Here is a 21107-nt window from a genome sequence, read left to right on the forward strand (position 1 = left end):
GTCTTTAGGGCAAGGTCTGGGAGGGGCAAGGAGCAGAGTTCACTGAGGCTGCGAATATACCAGGAGCCAGCGGCACTGAAGAATGGCTGCAGATAAAGAACTAATTTGGCTAATTAATAACACCGAATTAGTGGAGCAGAACAGCAATGGCAGAGCAATTTGTAACGTCAACTTCAGAGAATCCCTGGCCTAAAACAATTACACTTTACCTTTTACAATGCATGAATGAGAGGGGCTTATTCATGATGCCAGACTGATTTGTCATGGTACTCTATACCGATCACAGCGTCTCTGCTTGCATGCTTCACATAATAAAAAGCCCACTCTGTAAAAAATTTTTTTTCGAAGTTGCAAAATAAAACAGATAATAATTTAAATGCAAGATATATTTTTAGCTCGATGTTAAAACATAAAATAGATTTTAAGGTGTTAATGTTTTTTGAAAGAACTGTTTTTGTCCATACAATGAAAGTCAATGGGGTCCAAAAACCGAAAACGACATTTGGACCCCATTTACTATCATTGTACGGACCAACAACAACAACAATTACCAATAGTAGTAGGTTAACATGAAAAACAGCATGGACATTTGATTCAGTTAATTGCATAAACCATTGTACGTATATTCTACAAACTGTATACAATTTAAGCGACTACAAGGCTTTTAAAACAGCATTGGGAGTGACACATGGATACATTAAACATGTGTAATGGCCATGTTTCTTAGCAGCTTACAAGAACTTTCAGTTAATCTCTTTTAATCTTCTATTGAAAAAAACTTTACGTAGATTTGTGATATGTAATGACTCTGAAACTGATCTAAATTTGATCTCCACATTTGTGGTAAAGCCCATCATTCTCAGCTTTTAAACCAGTGCCCTTGTTAGTGGAAAATGAATCATCAAAGATATTTAATCATCAAATCTGGCTGTAAAAGAAGCACAGTTGTTGGCCAATCAGTACACAGTTCGTGAGCCCTAGAATTTGAAAGAAAATCGCATGCAGTATTTAACAAGAGGCTGCATGTGCCAACTTTACAAAGGCTTCTCAATAAGGGACGTGGCCAAAAAAAACTTCAAAGACCAAATGAGCTGCACTAGAAACAGCCAGAGCACTAGGGGTCCACAAAACTACGTATTTTAATTATACACATTGTAATGAAATACAATAATCAGTTCAACATTTTTTTTTATATATATATACAGTCATATGACTCCAGTCCAAACATCTTTTTTTTCCCAGTAAAAATATTAATCCAATGAGAGATATTAACAAATATGTTTTGTTAGATTATTAAAACGATAATACCTAAAAAATGAATAAAACATTGCCAATAGAAGATAAAGAAGAAAAGTAAATTAAAATATGAAGAGTTCAGATGCAAAAGCCTCTAAGTGCCATCTGAAATGTTCTTTTAGAATGATCATTTTTATCAAGCTCGTATATTTAAGTTCAGTAATTTCACTTAAATGACAATTCATAGGTAATTTTCATTGTCATTTAAGTGAAATTACTGAACTAAAATATACGAGCTTGATAAAAATTATCATTCTAGAAGAAAATTTCAGATGGCACTTAGAGGCTTTTGCTTCTGAACTCTTCATATATTCTCCAAAAAACATTATTTTATGCAATTTAGCTTCAGATTTTTGCAGTCATATGACTAAACATTTTAAAAAATATTAAATAAATAAATAATCATAAATGCAACAAAACATAAATTTTGTTTTTCAAACCCTGCTGCCATGCAACTCTAGAACATTTCTCTTTATAAAACTTAATACTGTTGGAAAAGTTAAGTTCATAGTACTGAAATATCAGCAAATGTATCTAAATATTCAATATAATCAATTTAACAACACATGGTTAAGTCTCTTTATCTCAAAGGCCCTTATTAAGATGCAGATGTTACCCTGAATTAAAGCTTTATTGATTTTTTTATGACAGGCAACTTCCACTTGAATCCCTCATTGGAGTTTTACAGGGATGAGGGGCACAGCGACTTCAATTAGAGTGAGCTGTGCCAATATTCACTTTGAACCGTGGCCACATTTTCAACTGGGTAGATCCCAAATGCTGAGCATCTATGTGTGTGTGTGTGTGTGTGTGTGTGTGTAGATAGATCCCCTTCATTTTAGTGTCAGGATCTTACCTCTCTATAATGCTGAGTTTGACATTCCACTCAGAGAGAAGAGGTGTAGTAAGGAGACAAAGCAAACTGACAGGTCCTCTATGGTTACCTTTTCAGGTTTCAACTCCAGTTGAGGTGAAATTTCAATGTGTACTTTCAAGAACAAAGAGAAAAGAGATTGAAAAACTTATTTAACATGACTATTATGTTGTTGAAGTTTATGTTCCATGGGTTTAGACTGAACACTGCTGAAAAACAAAACCCACTTAAACCAGCCTAAAAAGGTCAAGGTGGTCTACCAACCAGACCAAGCTGGTCAAGTCTGTCTTTTTTGATGGTTTAAATGGGTTTTTTTGTTTGTTTTTTGGGCCCTTGTCCACTAGTCAGACTAAAGAGAGCAGCTGACCAACCAAAATGAATAATAATAAAGAAAAGCTGCTTAAACCAGTCTTATCTTATTAAACTTGGTCTGGCATGGTCAAGTCGGTGTTGCATGGTCTAGTGACAGAAACCACTCTAAAAACCAGCAATCCGGACCAGTCTGACATGGCTGGGAAACCAGCTAAGGCGTGCAAACCATCTTAGACCGTTTTTTTTTTTTGTGTGTGTGCTTGAAATATGATTGGAATCACTTCAAAAAAGGAAAATACGGTCAAGTGCAACAGTGCAGCGCAAGTCTGCCATATAGGCTACATAAATTATAATGGAACATTACAATGGTTTGTAATGGTGAGACTTTAGTTTTTGTAATCAGGTTATATACAAATTTGTATTTAATTTATCTGCCAATATATCGGTCATCGGCTTTCAAATATACATAATTATTGGTATCGGCCAAAATGTTCATATCGGTGCGTCTCTACTAATATCTCTACCTAATCTAAAACCAACTAAGACCAGCAAACCACTTTTAAAAATGGTTTAAGCAGAGGCTTCTTACATCAGGTACAACCAGCGCATAACCTGATTTCACCAGGTGCAACGTTCCTGCCTCATGGATCATCATCTTTGTTGATTCCAATCCAATCAACCAATCAGATTTGAGGGACAAGTTTACAGTTTGTGTCAAGTTTAGGCTTACAACCAGGGTTAGGTGCTTCTACATCAGTGTTATTCACCTATCATTTCCCTATGATTTTAGGGATAACTTATGGGTAGGATTAGGTTTAGGGGTAGGTCTAAATTTTCAGACAGGAATGTTGACCCAGGAATGCGGGCAAAATCAGGATGTGACAAATACTAAAAGACAAATCTAAAACCAATTAAGAACGACTAAGATACAGATGATTCTGGATATGTCCTGATATAACCATGATATGTCCTGTTGATTCTCAGAGATCTGCCTGTTGACCCGTGGAAGACGAACCGCCAGCGTGCGGGCGGACACCTACTGCCGACTATACTCGCTCTCCGTGGACAACTTCAATGAAGTACTGGAGGAGTACCCCATGATGAGGAGAGCGTTCGAGACCGTAGCCATCGACCGCCTTGATCGAATAGGTAAGTTGCCTAGAAAGTAAAATTGGTTGCATAAACACAAAGCATTATGCTTATAATAAAGAACCATGGTAATACAACAGTACACACTCAGCACATTTTGTGAAGGTGTGTTTACCTGTGTTAGAGGCGTTACAGGCACCCAGTCAAGATTCCATTTGTTTGGACATTCATTGATCACATCTGTGCTCAAATTCTAGTGAGCTCCAAAATTGGGTTGTCTTCAACACGATTGTTTTGCCATTCTTGGCTTGTGTCAACAAGCATAAACACGTAATTTGCCAAGATAGCAGGCCACCTGCCCTCCTCACCCCTCTCAGCATCCTCTTTCCTTATCTCCCAAGGTCAGTGTGCTGCTGATGTCACTCCCTGTCACATGACCACCTTAGTTGTTTACTCATGGGCCATGCAACCACCCCACACGCTGCTGTTGCCATGGCAGCCAGATTCCATAAATGATCAGTTCAGCTCACACAGGGGGAGTTTAGACCACAGACACTTTGCTGAAGAACATCCGCTACCACAATTTCACAATAAATGACCTACTGCCATTACTGTCAATGTTGGCTGTTAAAATTTATGAACGTCAAAAATGAAATTTTATTTACTATGGGAAAAGAGAGATTCAGTTATGATGTCAATTTGTAGGCCTAACCGGAAGGCTAATTCGCCATGGGTTCCCTCTGTAATTTCCTAAGGGTTTTTAAATGGTGGCCTTCGATTTATGTGTGAAATAAGGTTTGTGGTTGACATTACTTGGAGTATTTTCCCGTTTTTTAATTTTTTTATGCGTAAATTACAAACCATTCATACCGCACATGTACTTTAAAACCATTATGCAACATTTTTAAAGCACACAATAGCAATGTTAATCATTTTTACTTTTAAATCGATTTCTGCAAATTTCCCACAACATGGAAATGCTAAAAATTCCAAAAATACAAATTCTCCTTTGAGTTTTAGACCACAAACTGAACAGCTCTATTCAAAGAGACATCTAAAACAAGGTGACCATGATGAATGCCATTAATATGTGCTGCACATCGTGTGATATGAACCATGTAGCTGTGGATTTGGAAGACAGCTTGGTGAAATTGAATGCTAAAACCACAAGTGATAGATATAAGTGTTATTTGTATGTGCTTCTGGAGACGGAGGTGAGAGAAATTGAAGGCGATGTTGGGGCCCAGCCAGCAGGAGCTGCGCGAAGGATGTCATTTTAGCTGCAAATTGTCTTGCTAGCAGCAGGGTGCAGGTGATAGGCACGCGCCATGCCGCGAGTTAGTGTTAGCAGTGCCGTGACTCAGCACAATGACACCAGTGCCAGACATCATAGCTTCCCTCTCACTGGAAATCTCAGCAGGGCTCTGGGGCTTGCTGTACACAGGGAACTAGATGAACCACCAGTCTGAAAAAGCAGTTATCAGAAATAAAAAACCCAACAGGAATCCACTGAGTAAAGTGGAAACATCCATCTAAACAAGTTCTGTCAACAGTCAGACCAAAAGACAATACTGGAGGTGTGCAAAATTGCATGTTTTCAAAACAAGCTATAATTTGGCTAGATTGGAGTTCACCTCAACCCGAAGGGACACATTTCTTAAAGGCCATGTACATAAGATATGCTCCTGCGGAGGGACACTTTCCCTCCCTTTTCCCCATTGTGCAAATGTGATTTCAATGACTCTTCAGCACCATATAATCACTACATCTGGAAAATGAGGCAAAGATTAAGTGTTGTATGTCAGATTAAGCCTGTTACTTTGTGTCTGACGATTACTAAAGGCACAGAGTGCAATGGGTTCACTGTAATATGAATGAAGCATTTAGGTAGTTGATACTATTCATTAGACATCCATAACTGCAGTAATGTTTGCTAGTTACAGATATAGCTGTTAAAGGTATGATCTAAGATGTGTAGACAAAGCTATAACTGACCATAATCTGTACCTTTCAGGCAAGAAGAACTCCATCCTGATGCACAAAGTACAGCACGACCTTAACACTGGCGTCTTCAACAACCGTGAGAACGAGATGATCCAGGAGATTGTGAAGTACGATCGGGAAATGGTTAAGCTAGTTAAACAAGGAGACATGCAGAGGCCCAGGGCCATGTCCATGTCCATGGCTCCTTCAACTCATGGGAGCATGTTTGCACCTTCTAGTCAGCCCTCTACAAGTTCTGCCATTGCTACCCTCCAGCAAGCTGTTGCCATGAGCTTCTGTCCCCAGATGGGCAACACTCTAGTGGGTTCTGGGGCTGTCCAGTCACCCCGCATGGTGCGGCGCTTCCAGGTGGTCCAGAGCCAGACACCCCCAGGCTCCCAGTACTCCACCTTAGCCCTTGCCTCTGCCCTAGCAGGCACACCTGTCCATAGCCCTCTGGCAACTACCGGTCGAACATTCCAGTATGGTTCCAGCCCCCCGGGTGCACCCTCAGGCTCCCAGTTATCCCTTGTACAGCAACACGTCCCCAGTCCCACACATCGACCACTGGTCCCCAGGTGTGCTTTAAGCCAGGATGACCGTGCCCTATCCGCCTCCCAGCCATCCTTACCCCATGATATGGTACACCCAGTGGCCCCAAGCCCTCCCCAGTCAACCAGAGTCTCTTCCACTTCGATCGGTCCCCCTCAGAACCTCCCCGGCCCTGCTGGTATTAGAGGAAGTATTCCGCCAAGAATGGCACTACCCCACCAAATGTCTGTAGGTGCATTTCCTCCTGCCTCCCTCCCCCAGATGAGACCCAGTTTGGATTCAGGACTGCCCAAGAAGGATTCAATAATCAGTCTACCAGAAACTGAACAACATCACATTAGATCTAGATTATCATCAAATTTGTGACCACGATAGTGTTGGCAGGCTCTGCCTAGATCAGGAATGTGTGGACTCTCCTTAACCAAGAACGTTTCCCGACCCCTTGTCACACCTTTGGATTTTACTCACAGAATGTATGTGGTGCGACTGGTTACAAGGGCAAACAAACCCTCGAGACTTGATAGCATAAAATGAACATGTCTGTATCATTCTTACCACGACTGGGACATTTCCATTGTACCTATGATATAAACATCAATGTAGCTTCCACCCTCACAATTTGCCTCTTTGAAATGGTTTTATTTATTGTAGCTGCTCACAAAGATGTACCCACTCCCTTTTATATACTGTAGTACAAATAATGCAAACTGATACGTGTCTGAATACCGAGACTTAGCAGTTTGCTTCTGATCACAATGTAGGTAGGAGCTAACTCCCTCTTCTCAACATGAACCGGCTAGACATTAGATATTTAACCTATAATACACAATATTAGAGTTGTTATAGAAAAATAAAGGTGTATTTGAAGGCTCAAGAGTCCCAAACCGGCTTCAAAATGAGAACTTCTGTCCTTGTCTTTGTCTTATTCCTTCAGACCAAAGGAGGCCAAAGGAAAATGTTAACATAAGATGACATGTAAAGATGTGTCAAATGAAATGAAAGGATAAAAAACAAATATAATTTCATTGCCTTGATTTTCAACGTTGTGTGTGTGACCATATGTGCGTTTGTTTCTTAGCTATCCCACAACAGAGCACATCTCATCATCTTAATTAAGCATTGGGACAATTAAACGAATCAACAGTTTCCGAATGAGGGTTCATGGGAGTGAATACCACATACATTTTGAGCTAATTATGCTGCTAACGTACAAAGTTTAATGACTGGGAGACTAATTTGCCCTTATCTGGTGCATTCAAATGCATTTAAGTCTTAATTACAAAGGACTTAAGTAGCTTTCTTCAGAAAGGTCAGCATTTCATTATCAATGAACTATTTATTTCCAAAATTGTGGCTCTGTCCTGTTTGTAAAAATCGTTCTCCCTCACAAATAAAGCAGAGAGTGCAGTTTTGAGGGGGATTGCACATCTTAGAGGGCAAGTGAGGTTATGCGAGTAAGTACATTAGGGGTGATTACCCCCTCCTCTGCAATGTGACGAGATCCATCAGGCGACGATGAGTCTTCTCCACTATCTGTTGTTTTGGAGCACTAAACTCACTCGCCATGGCTACCTAATGAGGTCTGATGTCCTCTCGGTCTTTAAATCCTTGAAAACCTATTTATATTCTGCTGTTACTTACTATTTCACAGCTTGAAAGAGACTATAAGCTCTGTTGTAGCAGCTCCTATTTGTTCTTGGCATCCTGGAGACAAAGCCAAGCGTAAATTGCTCATTTATGATTTCTAAAAAATAACAAAATGGGCAGATGTTTGAAAATAGCATCAGACTGTTTATATGCAGGGTTTTGAAAAAAAAAAGCAATTTTTTTATGACTTTGAATAAAATCATAATGTCTTTTAAATGATTCCCTGTAGACTGTAGATAAAAAAAAAATTCATATAGCTGCTTTTAATGATGCTCATATTCTCAGTTTATGTTGCACCAAACACAGATGTTGATTTTATTCAATATTTGCCAAGTGTTATATTTTTGCCAAATTCTAAGGAATATTTGAAGCAATAAAGTTTACAGTTTGTCCATAAGAAAGGAATATTTGTCTCAGTTGTAGCTATCATTAACAAAATATGCTCCACTAAATATTACTACGTTTTACTATGCATTATGGTAGAGGAAAACATGTTTTATAATGAAACTTTTTTTCTGTTGTTGTTTACAAGGACAGCACACGGCATCATTATTGATTAAAAAGCCATGTTTTTTTAGCAGCGGCTCTACTGTTTTGTTCAAATAAACTTTCAGAACGTATTGCGATGAAGCTACTAAACAAACATGTTTCATTAATTAGGATGTTACAAGACCCTGGGGTTGTTTTGCAGCTTTGCATGAAATAAAGTTGTATAATGATGGGCTGATGGTCAAATATACTTACCGTTTAATGTTCAACTTAATTGAGTTCATTACATTAGTTCATTTTAGAAATTCTGAAATTCAATTGGTTGCCATTTTATTGGTGTCCTGAATGGAAGTAAACCTGTGACAGCACTGTAAAAAAAGTTGCTGCCTTAAATTGTTTTTTAAGTACAATCAATTTGGATGTTTTAGTCATTTCAACTTAAATTACATTAAACTGACTTGTCTGGCATGCAGTCATCTCTCATTTCCATTAGTATATCTGCTTGTCTAATGTCCATCCATGAGCGTTTTACAATGGAAAGTTGTCTATTTCAGCCTCATTACTGGTACCTAATAAAGTACAAAGCTTTGATTTTATTGTGGGGTGTTGATGGGCATGAAAGCAAGCAGAAATAGACGTTTAGTTCATGTTCAGTTCTTGATTCTTCCGATCAGAGTGTAAATATCTGTTTCATAAAAATGTATTATGCATTCATTCATCAATTTATATGCAGTAGTCCATAATGACGGTGTAGCAAAATAATTTACATGATTGTAAAAGTGCTGCATCTATAAGAAAACGCTGTTGCTCATTGATTTAAGTGACTTTTCAGTCTGTCGCTAAAGAGTTTGAGCTATGTTATGAATGATTAAGTGGAGGGTTTCATCCAGTCACTTGATTTGAGAGCAGTTTCTATTCTTTCGCAGTGAAATTTGGATGATGACGAGAACCTTTGGCTGAACCATCTTGCAAATGTACTGTATCTCTAATTAAACGTCATGAACAGCTGATTATTCAGATTCTGATTTATCTAATTCTGATTCACATAGCAAACTCAACTCTGGTAAGTATACAAAACATTTCTTACATTATTTCGAGTAAACCAAGTGAACCAGTTCAGTGATTTCAAACAGATTTTGTGAATCATTTAGTTAATTAAAAGAATCAGTTCATAAGAGTCACTTTGTTGTGAATCACATACACAGATAGTTGTGTTTTTGAAAGATGCGTTCATTCACTCGGGAAAGTACGCAAAACATTTCTTGCTTCATTTCGAGGGAAATGAGAATCAAGAAATGACTTGCGGTTCATTGAATCAGCAAATCAGATAATTCAGTAATGCTCTGACAGAGTCAGTAATTCACAAGGTTTTTTCTAAATGATTCATATATAGTTTGTGAATCTTATGAGAGATTCATTAAATCGAAATGATTTATAAGAGTCAGTTGTTCATGAATTGCATTACACCGGTGGTTGTGCTGTAGAATGACGCGTTTAACTGATCACATTGCAAACTCAACTCAGGTAAAATTGAATTTGTTTCGGCAGTAGCTTCAGGAAACACTGGCGTTAAGTGTCTTAAAACCAATATGTGGCGGCAAATAGCTCTAAGCCCATAAGCTATTGCAAGGCTAACTTCCTACGCAGAGGTTGTTCGAGATGTCAGGAAACGAGCAGGTCTTTTGACATCAATTCTTGTGTAATCCAGTGTAGCCTTGCATTGGATTGGTTTTGTTTCGCTTTGCCCTTTGTTACAAAACGCTGCCAAAATCCAGAAAACAGAACAGAGCTGCTGAAGCAAGCTATTGAAATTTCAATAACAATTAACCTTTCGCAGACCCAGAGTGCAAAAATATTGACTTTATTTCTCGCTGAATGCCATGTGTAAATTATCAGACAAGCGTCCAACGGATCAAAACGTCTCTGTTCGTAAAACACATTCATTTAAGTGCTGTCAAGTCTTTAAAAAAAGGGCACCACAAGGTCAAACGCCATCCAAAGCTGTCCTAAAGGTGCTCTGATCCATTATCATATCCATCCTCTTGTTTTTTCACTGGCTTTGAATGTGAGAGCCGCCAGCTGCGGGGAGATGCTGGGAGTAAATCATGTCCAAGTGGAAATGTCAGAGAGGGCCTTTCAGACGGGGTTGCCATGAAATCGATGAGAGGCAGAATCATGTGGTTAATCAGCCCCGTGTTAGCACTCAGAAGTGAAGGAGCGGATCAGAGCCCCGCCGAGAGAGCGTTCTCACTCCATGCCAAGACGAGATCACGTATACGCTTCCACGCTCTTGTGCTCGCACACAAGGGTGACTCCTGCGGTTTACCTCCGTCAGAACTCTGCTTCAGTGCTTAAGTGATGTCTTTATGATAATATGACAAGACAGACGCACACACTCACTCACTCACTCACTTATCTACCAGATCAAGCAATCCGTCCGCATCACGCACTCGTTCGACAGTCTGTTTTGATGAGGTCTGTGGAGGGCTCTCAGCCTCCTGATGAAAGCGGTCCGTCAGCTCGCGATACGCTCCTCAGCTGAAGAAATACACTGATTCTTTCACCTTTTCCAGGTCGAAATCACCTACAAGAGAGAAATGACATGATTACGGGGATTTAGCATGAAATATGTAACAACAAAGACAGAAGAGTTGAGTTTAGCACTCATTATGAAGGCATTGAAACTGGCATGGAAAATTACACCAAGTAATTTTTTTTATTTTGTAATCATAACTTTAGCTTTTTGGTGTCTTAATTAGTGTGCGCTTTTTATAGATTTGATATGACATAATTTCCACTTTACACGTCTCTTTACACTTCCATTTAAAAGTTTGGTGACAGTAATAATGTTTTTGAAAGAAGTCTCTTATGGCCACCAAGGCTGTATTGATTTGATCTAATATACAGTAAAAACAGTAATAGTGAAATATTATTACATTTTAAACGAACTGTTTTCTATTTTAATATATTTTATAATGTAATTTATTCCAGTGATCAAAGCTGTATTTTCAGCATCTTTACTCCAGTCTTCAATGTCACATGATCCTTCAGAAATCATTCTAATATGATGATTTGCTGCTCAAGAAACATTTATTATTATTATTATCAATGTCGAAAACAGTTAATATTTTTGTTGAAACCATGACAGATAAATAAACATTTCTTTACTGTCACTTTTAATACATTTTATGCATCCTTACTGAACAAAATGTCTTTACAATGTCTAAACAAAAAAATAACAGTAGTGTATATATTGAACTAACATTTTATACTTTGCCAAAAGAACAATTTCTCATTAATGTAATATCTAAAGAAATAAAAATTGTGCCCGAACACAATGTCAGCATAAATGAAAATTCAACAAATATGAATATTATAATCTACACTTACAATTGCATTTCACAAACACACTTCAAAAAGTAAATATTTCTATTATAAAGCTACTATGGTCTCCTATTGTGAAACATCAATTTAAAATAACTGTTTTCCATTTTTATATCTTTAAAATTTGTATTTATTCATGTGATAGCACTTTTCAGCATCACTACTTCAGTGTCACATGATCCTTCAGAAATCATTCTAATATGATGATTCAGTGCTCAAGAAATATTTCTTATAATGATCAATGTTGAAAACTGACAAATGGCACTTATTTTCATAAGTATTTTCATCCAAGTGGTAGAACCTGAAATAATAAATACTGAAAAACTGAGGCATATTAAACAATACCATGTCACTCTATTTAATCAATCCATCATCTCAAATCAATGTAATTTGTACTTGAAAACATGAAATGAATCCTACAGGACATATAAATATAAACAAAACCCTTAAGCAGGTCAGCATTAGACTTTAAAAATAATATTAAACTGTTTTATTACAGAAATAAAAAGTGTGTGTTATACGGTGGTATACACAGTTATATGGCGAATGAATCATCGTATTTCTTATTTTTACTGACATTTTAAGGACGTTGTAAAAGCTCCCCTCAATATCGCCTCTGCTGAATCAGGGTTTTGTGTGATGTGTGATTTTGCGATAAATGCGCTCATGTTGTCCATTGTGTTTCCTTCTGGCCCATGTTACATAAACAGATTAACCAGTTGACAGAATTAATTGTCATCAGTTTAATGAAATCTATCTCGCTGATGAGCATAAAATCGCATGGTTCTGCGGGACGGTGCGTCGTTATGCAACGGCACAAAAGCTGCCCTAAACCTGACAAGCTGTCAATCAGATGATGTCGAGCAGCTGGCCTGTGTGTCAGAAAGTGACAGGGTTTAACTCACCTGTATGAGGAACGCTGGACAAAAGCTGTAACATCTTGTAGTATTCTTGAATCTTCTTTGGCTTGGATACAACCCTGTGAGAGTAGAAAATGGACTCAGTTGAACCAAACCTTATTCATTCATTCATATCAGCAACATATACGTTTTTAGATGATACTGGCGTTTTTTTTTTGTTGTATTTATTGTATCAGGTGATAATTAGTTATTTACTTGTATCAGTCTATTCGAAATTCATTTTGAGCGCACAAACTATTTATTTGAGCATTTAGTGTATTATATCGGCTACAATAAAAAAAATTATTATTGGTAACAGAATTAAAAAAATCAGGGAATCCTTACTAGCCAAGTTGAATATTTATTGGCCAATATTAGACATTTAATTGTTAACCGTGGGACTTACGAAGAACTGCTGCATTTATTGTCGAATATATTGTAATTGCTTCTCAGCCTATTCTAAATTCAAACTATTTATTTTAGTTTTTGCTAGAGCCGTCAAGCGATAATTTTTTTTTTTGTGGCGATTAATCTAATTAATTGCAAATTAATTGCACTTTAATCAAAATTGGCTGATAAATTACCCCCAAAAGATCATTTAAAGTCATTATTGGGTTAAATGAGAAAAGTATATCAAATGAAATAGACATTACAAAAATTTGCTTTAGAAAGCTTATACATACATATACATATACATATGTATATATATATATATATATATATATATACATATACACACACACATATATATATATATATATATACATACATATACACACACACATATATATATATATATACACACATATATATATACACATATACATATAATGGGTTTTTATTAATATGGAAATATGAAATCTTTTTTTAATGAAATTATACTCTAAATAAGAAACTAAAACTTTAGGAGGTGGTGAATGTTTTCAGGAGTAAGTCTTTAATTCCTTTGATTCGTTCAAATGGCTGATTCATTCAGAAATAAAGTAAAATACTCTTTTTATGAATAGGCAATTGAACCATTGGTTCACTCGATTGATTCGCTCAAAACGCGGATTCATCCAGAAACGAAACGCCGCTTTTTGTTGCTCAGAGATACACAACAGTTCTGCTCTGGCTTTACAGGTCATATTTTTGTTGGCAAAATTGAGAAAAAACAGACAATATTGTCTAAAATATAACACAATATTACCTTCTTATTTATTGAACTGTTGTATAAAATCAATATAACATTTGTATTCATTTTATTCGGGACAAAAACATCACTCGTGTGATATTGCGTTCGTTACTCGTGTGATATTGCGTTCGTTACTCGTGTGATATTGCTTAACTATATAATATGATATGAGTCAAAAACTCATACGGGGCATTTTTGCCCTGATATCTTGAATTTTAGGGCCATTCTATAGGTTACATAATGCAGTGAGTTGTTGCCCTGCTTCATGTTCATCACCAATAAACTGTATAAAATGTAAGATGACCTACAGTACGTAGGTCTGGGGCGGGTTGGGTGCGTTAAATGCGTTGCGTTAATCATTTTAACGCGTTATTTCCCCCCATAACTAATTAATTAAATGAACGCGTTAAATCGACATTCCAAGTTTTTACGTTTTCATTTTCTTTTAAAAGAAAGCAGAACAGATTTAAATCAGCCATTTATCGGTTATCTGCCTTAACATGATCGTTTATCTGTCGATATTTGATATTTAATTCTAAATACAAACTATTTATACACACAATTTTTTGTGTGTATCAATTTTCTTCAACTAGCATAGATTTATAATAGCAGACATTTATCGGTTATCGGCCCTAACGTGAAAATTATCGTGTTTCTGCAGATATTTAATTCTGAATACAAACTATATATACACACAGTTTTTTTTTAGTGCTCGTAAATTTTCTATAAGTAGTATAGATTTAATAAAATATCGGCCATTTATCGGTTATTGACGAGAAACAGGAAGATACTTTACCGGTAATTATTGGTATCGCCCAGAATTTCAATACCAGAAACTCAAGTTTTTAGCAGTGAAGTGGTTAAATATCCTTTTTATATTTTGTTTGTACCAGTATCACCTGATATAGGATATTTATCGTCCGATATTGGATATTTAATGGTTTCTGCTTATTCCAAATTCAATTATAACATGCAGGCCATTTAATAGAGTTTTTAGTGTTTATAAAAAAAAAAAAATCCTCTTTTTTAAAGGGAGTAGCATAGATTTATAATATCAGCCATTTATTGGCTATTGGCCTTAATGTGAAAATGATTATTTATCGGCCGAAATTTGATTCTAAATACTATTTATTTTTAGTTTTTTGAGTGTATCAACTTTCTTTAAGTATTATAGATTTGTAATATTGACAGTTAATCTGTTATTGGCCATAAACAGGAAAATACTGCCATTTTTGGTATCGGACAGAATTTCAATATCAGTGCATCCTAAGCAGTTAGCGGTTTAGTGGCGAACCACTATTAGTAGTAGTTAAATACCAGCTATGTGCAATGGGACTTACGGAGGCCTGCTGCAATATTTCTGCAGAAGAGACCCGGACAGCTCTTCCAGAATGGGCTGACTATGCAGAGCCACAAACTGCTCACGACACACCTGAGGAGCGACACAGAGCACTCAGTCAATCATTATGCACACTAATGCGCCAGCTTCAATGCTATCTCCCTCTCGCTTCCCTTTTCCAATGCTCGTCTCAGACGTTTCACCTCTCTCCAATTTGAACTTTCCCATTTTAAGAGGAATCTGTGGTCACAAAGCATGTCAGGGAAAGACTTGCAGACAATAGACAGAAGGAGAGAAGGAAAAGATAAAAAAAAGGGTCTCAATACAGACAGTTGAATATGGTTTAAAGGAACAGACTGAGCTATTAAGCTTCAGAAGTTCACTGTAAAGTGTCACATAGAGGTGAAACTTAACAAATGAAGGTGATTGTAAAGTAAGTACCGCCAAGAGGGTGAGTAAATGATGACATAACTTTCATTTTGGGGATGAATTATTTCTTTTAAAATAATTTTGGTCTAAAATAGATCTGTGAAAGGAATCTGAGGTAAATAATATAAAAAGCTAAATTAAACAAATCAAGTTAATGGCAACTTTCCAAAAAATGGACCAGTTGAGAGGATGAGAGGTACGACCATTCAGTACGGGAATAACCCATGCTGACAGGGTTGGTTATTGAACATATGGTGAACTCAGCATGCAAACATCTGGCCATTAAGCTGACATGGTGGGGCCGCTCAGTCATTCCTATCAAAAGAATTTGCATTGGAAAAACGTTCTGCAGTGAATGCTCAGTTCCTTACACACCTTGTTCATGGTGTCCACCGTCAGAGCGTGGGTCCAGTAACAGTCATGGACGGACACAAACGTAAGACCAGCCCTGCATGTGTGAAGAAAACAGACAGACAACATTTGACACAACAACAATGAATAATTAAAATAATAATAATGAATATTGTTTGCTAATATTATTTATAATATATTTATTAAATATATGCATTAAAATAATGTATTATCATTACTTTTTAATACATATCTTAATTTTATAAATTCATTTTGAATATTGTTGTTAATATTATTTATTAATATATTTAATAATAATAATAATAATAATAATAATAATAATAATACATATTATAATATGTATAGTATCATTAATATTAATGAAAATTGTTGTTAATATTATAAATTTTATTTTATTAAATATATGCGTTATCCCGTGTCACAATATTTGGAATATTTTCTGCTTTTAAAATAAATACATAAATAAATAAATAAATAAATACATAAATATATACATTCATAAAGCATATATTCATAACGCATATATATGCGTTATGAATAATTATGAATGGATATTGTTCTGTTAATATTTTTTATTTATTTATTATTATTATAATTAGCAGTAGTAGTAGTAGTACAAGTACAAGTAGTAGTATTTAAAAATTATTCATAATGCGTATATTTTTATTCTCGTCTAATGATCATGTTATTATGTTCATTATTAGCTTTTATGGTGTCAAAAAGAAATAAAAACAACTAAAATCCATTCTGCTGTCTGCATATTAAACAAAGACATTGTATGATCTGTATCATATCTGACATAAAAAGGTAATCTCGGTCACTCTTTATTCTTAACCCAGGTAAATGTAAGCGCTTATCTGTTTCAGTCTGTATATTCAGGTTCGAATTTTTATTTGCATGTTTATGCAAATAAATTGCAGGATATTGAAGTATTGCAGGATATAACATTGCCTGAAGAAGCAAAACCAAACAATACAGTCTCTTAATTTAAGCTATACAATTCTCCAGTAAACAAAATACACAGCACGTGAAAGATTCTGGGACTGTACAAAGATCATTAATATTAAATGAGGTAATCACTGTTAAATATTTGATTGGTTGTCTGTTGCTAGGCAGCTTGTTGTAACATTCTGGAGCAAAAATTAAAAACAGTGCTTTTAAAGCAGTCTTAACCCAGGGTCTAAAAACATGATAACCAAGGATTTAAAGACCTTTTGAGTGTGGGATGTAAAACAACAGACGGCTCATCACCTGTAACAATGCAGTGATGTCAGCATCATGTGCGTGGAGTCCAGAGAGTGGATGAAATTAGGCGGGAAGGCGTTTTTCTGCTTCATGCTGTCCGGTTTCCTAAATAAAGCACAAAAAAAGCTATGAAGGGAACATTCAGATTTTCTCTCAATATAAACACGCATGGGTAATTAAGGACAGCGTCACCAACTTCACGCTGGGCAACACACACCTGTGGCGCCAGGAGCCATACATCATTGAATAGGTAGGTCAGTCTTGAGTATCATCCAAGACAGAGACACACAATGAACATAGAGCACCCGCTAGACCGGTAAAGAGTAATCTGTGTGCTTATTAGGGCTGAAGATATTTCATTATACTGCTCTATATCAGACAAAAAAGTTCAGAATAAAAATAGTCATACTTAAGGTCAGATCCTCTCAAATTTCATCATGAGTATTATCAAGTAAGCCCTTTTTCTTAGCCTGTGGTGTGTTCTCAGCTTAATAAACTGCTAGGTGATTTTTTTTTCTCACAAAACAAAACCTTGAGCAGCACAGGCTACAAACGCAGAGCAACCTTTATGGTGTGTGGTGTGAAAGGAAACAAACAAACTAACTAAGTATCTTGGGAGAGAGAGAGTGAGAGAGAGAAAGAGAATAGTCATCACGCCAACGGACCGTTAGCTGAACGTCTGATGCATATGGCACACTTAACTGGAAACACTTCAGACACTTTTGAAGTCGTCATCTGATTGGTTGAATTCTACAGGATGTTCGGGAGACATGTGTGTCGCGTTCTTAAACGTTCTGCCTAGAAACAAAGATGCCGTGAAGCCAAACCCCCTCATGGAAGAAGAACACTGTCGTGGGTTTACAACTGTGACAATGAGTGATTATTAGGATCAACTAAACGCTGGATTTTCTAAAGCATGTTAAAGTTTACGGCATAGACTCTTTAAAATACCTCCAAGGGTTTTACACACCGGTCTGGACATCGACATTATATTTTCACGCCCATAAACATGATGCTGAACAAAACAAACTGTTATTGGTTGCTTTACAAGTCAGTCAGACAGCCTCTGGGCGGTTCTTGGCCAATGAAAGCTGCTATGGAGTCCAGACCTTCTGCCGTCAGTCTGAAGGTCTGGCTATGCGAGACTAGAAAGAGTAACTATCTACAATTTCTAGGCTTCACAGAGCGACACTGTGCTGAAGATAATTTCTGGTAATTCAGAGAGGGCTTTAGGTCTCTGTCAACAAGAGAGCTGCTTTCACCCTCTTTATTTCATCATTTATTCAGGTCTCTTCATTAATGAGGGTCTATTCAGCCTCTAATTCGAGCACATGATGGATCTTTGATTCAGTCCGTGGTCTGTTACGCATGCGTGGGAATCTCCGGTCGGGTCTTCACTTTAATCTTGTTCAAACAAGCTTCTTTATCTACATCTTACCTAGAAACTGTCCTCTGGGAAATTAGAGCGCTTGTATTAGATCAGCTTGAGATTTCTTTCAACACCTAGATGTGTGGCTGACATCTGGTAGACTGGCATCATAGGTAGATATCTGAAGATCAGCCCTTCAGCTTGGTCTGCATGGACACCCAAAGCCATTTCTCAAAGCCTGAGAGGGACGTACAATCACAGTGGCGGCTGTCAGTCTAGCCATGAGTGCTCTTGGCCATCTGAGAATTGGGAGATCCCTTTTCGTCACCCCGGCTTCTGCTAATGTAATTCCTGTGATAGTCAGTACAGGTTTGGTTGTCTATCACAGGTAGTGATAGAGAAGTACAAGTGAGGCCCCATTGTAAGTGGTTTTTAATCACGTCCTTGTGGCTTTTGGGGAAAGGTCAGCAAGATAACTCCCATATGAGGCTTTTCCAAGTGGTGTGAACCCAAGCTTGGGTAAAGCACCGCAAGGATTGAAACTGTGAAATGAGGTGATCATATTAAAACAGCAAATGATTGCGTACGGAATGAACATTTGGGGTTTCAGTTTGAAGCACAGAAGTGTTTGTTTAATAAAAGATGATGCTGACTTGAGAACATATGGTAAAGTGGTGGATGACGGTGCGTTTGTTTATGCATGGACATTTTGGAGAGAGCGTCGAATCAGCAAAGAGACTGCCGACACAAACACAAAATGTTACCAGTGAGACTTAAAGGGATATTTCACAAAAAATATATAATTTAGTCATCATAATAGTGACCCCCATGTTGTTTAAAATCAATATGACCATTATTCTTCTGTTTAATGCAAATGAAGAAATATTTAAAAATGTACTTATTCTTAAATCGAATGTGGACTTTTTATATGACTTCAGAGTACTTAGAATAGAATAACTCATTTGAACAGCTTATATGATACATTTATAGTGCTTTTGTTTCCTTTTTGAATCATTGTAATTGTATGTGTTCCACAGAAAGAAAGGCTTGAAACAAAAAGAAAGGTTGTGGGTGAATAAATTACAAATTACAATTTTAATTTTTGACTGAACTATCCCTTTAAAACTGTTACATTTAGAAACAACACAATCCTAAATCCAATTAATCCAAAATACACTTGGTCTCCTATGCAAATGCACGTCAACAGATGATAAAATGAGCGCTGATGTTAATTCATTGTTCATTCTGGGTAGCCCTCCATTCAGTAAATGACATACAGGATGTGCAGCAGTGACATTTCAACACGAAATGCCACTCTTCTCATCTGAGAGACTTTCTGCTTCTTTCATATCCTCCAGGGGTTTCTGTATATGATAATGAATTCCGGCCATCCACTGATGGGCCCAGAACAGCGTCAAATGCTTGTGTGACACAGGCGCTGCCTCTAGGTATTCCTGTTACTCAAACAATTTGCTGTTAAGCGCTCCCATTTAACTGTTTAATGTGCTCTGTGGGGTACGGTGCAATGATACTCAACAAAAGGAACAAAAAACAATGAAAATGTACAGCAAAGACTCACACATATACCCGTTTTCTTGTGTATTACTACGCTGACTCATTGGACATTCAATTTCCAATGGAAATTTCCACTAAATTAAGCCACAACACAATTAAATGAAGTCCCAACACAAATCTATTAAGCCACAATGCAATAAAAATGCTTTTGACCACAAGGGGGCAGTGTTATTGTAAAGTACTAAAACGAAAATTAAAACAATATTTAAAACAAAACCTTTTTGTTAAATGAAATAAAATATAAATAAACACTAAATTATAGATATTAACTACAAAACCCCAAGTTTTGATGTTGAAAACCTGGTTTTTAACAGCATGATCAGACGACAATAAATTGTCACAAAGGTGAAATGTTTGTGCATTGTAATGCCCTTTCCCATGTTAATTAAAAACAATTCAATACAATTCATTTTCATCAATATTTAGTGGCCGAATTATCGTTCAAAATCTCTTGAAACGATTAAAAGTACAGAAACATCACTCAAGCAACTAAATGAAGCACTATTCATGTAAATAAAACAAGCAAACCAAATCAAGTAATGTGGGGAGAGGTCAGAGGTCAACATCAATACAGGGGTCAAAGTAAGGGGGAGGTACTTACTCAGTGGCATCATGGCTTATATTGATGCTCAGATTCTGTATGCTGCTCTTGAGCTGCGGAAAACAAGAGAAAATGGGAGAGTTTGAATGTGTCACAAGAAAGCAACTACTGTGAAAAGAAAAGCTTGTGTAGCAATGTCAACAGTTTTAAGCACAATTATTGCATTTTTAACAAGGAAAATCCTCATGAAAAAATTCACATTAGCTGGGTTAAATAAGACGTTCCAGTTAGTTGACCTTCATCCAACTTACCACTCTGACCTCTAATTTAAACCAACGCATATGAATACTGCAAGCAATACTCTCTTTCTTCACCAGACTGACCTTAAAGTTTCCTACTGATCCTCCTCAATGACTGATACAAATTTGAGTGAGTCTCTTAAGCCGAGACTGACCAAAGGGTGATGTTCCCAGAAACCCCCTCAAACCACCAATATCGACACAATGCCATTAAAGAACATGAGCTTAACCTTAGTAAA

The 21107-nt window shown here is 36.8% G+C and overlaps 2 protein-coding genes across 2 annotated transcripts in view; one reads left to right on the forward strand and one right to left on the reverse strand.

Moving 5' to 3' along the window:
- The window catches only part of hcn2b (hyperpolarization activated cyclic nucleotide-gated potassium channel 2b), a 34697-nt gene extending 24751 nt beyond the window's left edge, over positions 1 to 9946 (forward strand). The window contains exons 7-8 of the mRNA XM_082138826.1: positions 3467 to 3631; positions 5586 to 9946. Coding sequence (XP_081994952.1) covers positions 3467 to 3631; positions 5586 to 6472 — 1052 coding nt within the window. The 3' untranslated portion in view covers positions 6473 to 9946. The remainder of the gene's footprint in view (positions 1 to 3466; positions 3632 to 5585) is intronic.
- Positions 9947 to 10082: 136 nt separating this feature from the next.
- polrmt (polymerase (RNA) mitochondrial (DNA directed)) overlaps positions 10083 to 21107 on the reverse strand; it is a 50877-nt gene continuing 39852 nt past the window's right edge. The window contains exons 16-21 of the mRNA XM_082138809.1: positions 20630 to 20682; positions 17091 to 17189; positions 15843 to 15915; positions 15040 to 15131; positions 12532 to 12605; positions 10083 to 10826 (exon numbers count right to left, since the gene is read on the reverse strand). Of these exons, the coding sequence (XP_081994935.1) occupies positions 10777 to 10826; positions 12532 to 12605; positions 15040 to 15131; positions 15843 to 15915; positions 17091 to 17189; positions 20630 to 20682 (441 nt within the window). The 3' untranslated portion in view covers positions 10083 to 10776. The remainder of the gene's footprint in view (positions 10827 to 12531; positions 12606 to 15039; positions 15132 to 15842; positions 15916 to 17090; positions 17190 to 20629; positions 20683 to 21107) is intronic.

Source organism: Leuciscus leuciscus, assembly GCF_965113295.1.
Source record: "Leuciscus leuciscus genome assembly, chromosome: 15".
Classification (NCBI taxonomy): domain Eukaryota; kingdom Metazoa; phylum Chordata; class Actinopteri; order Cypriniformes; family Leuciscidae; genus Leuciscus; species Leuciscus leuciscus.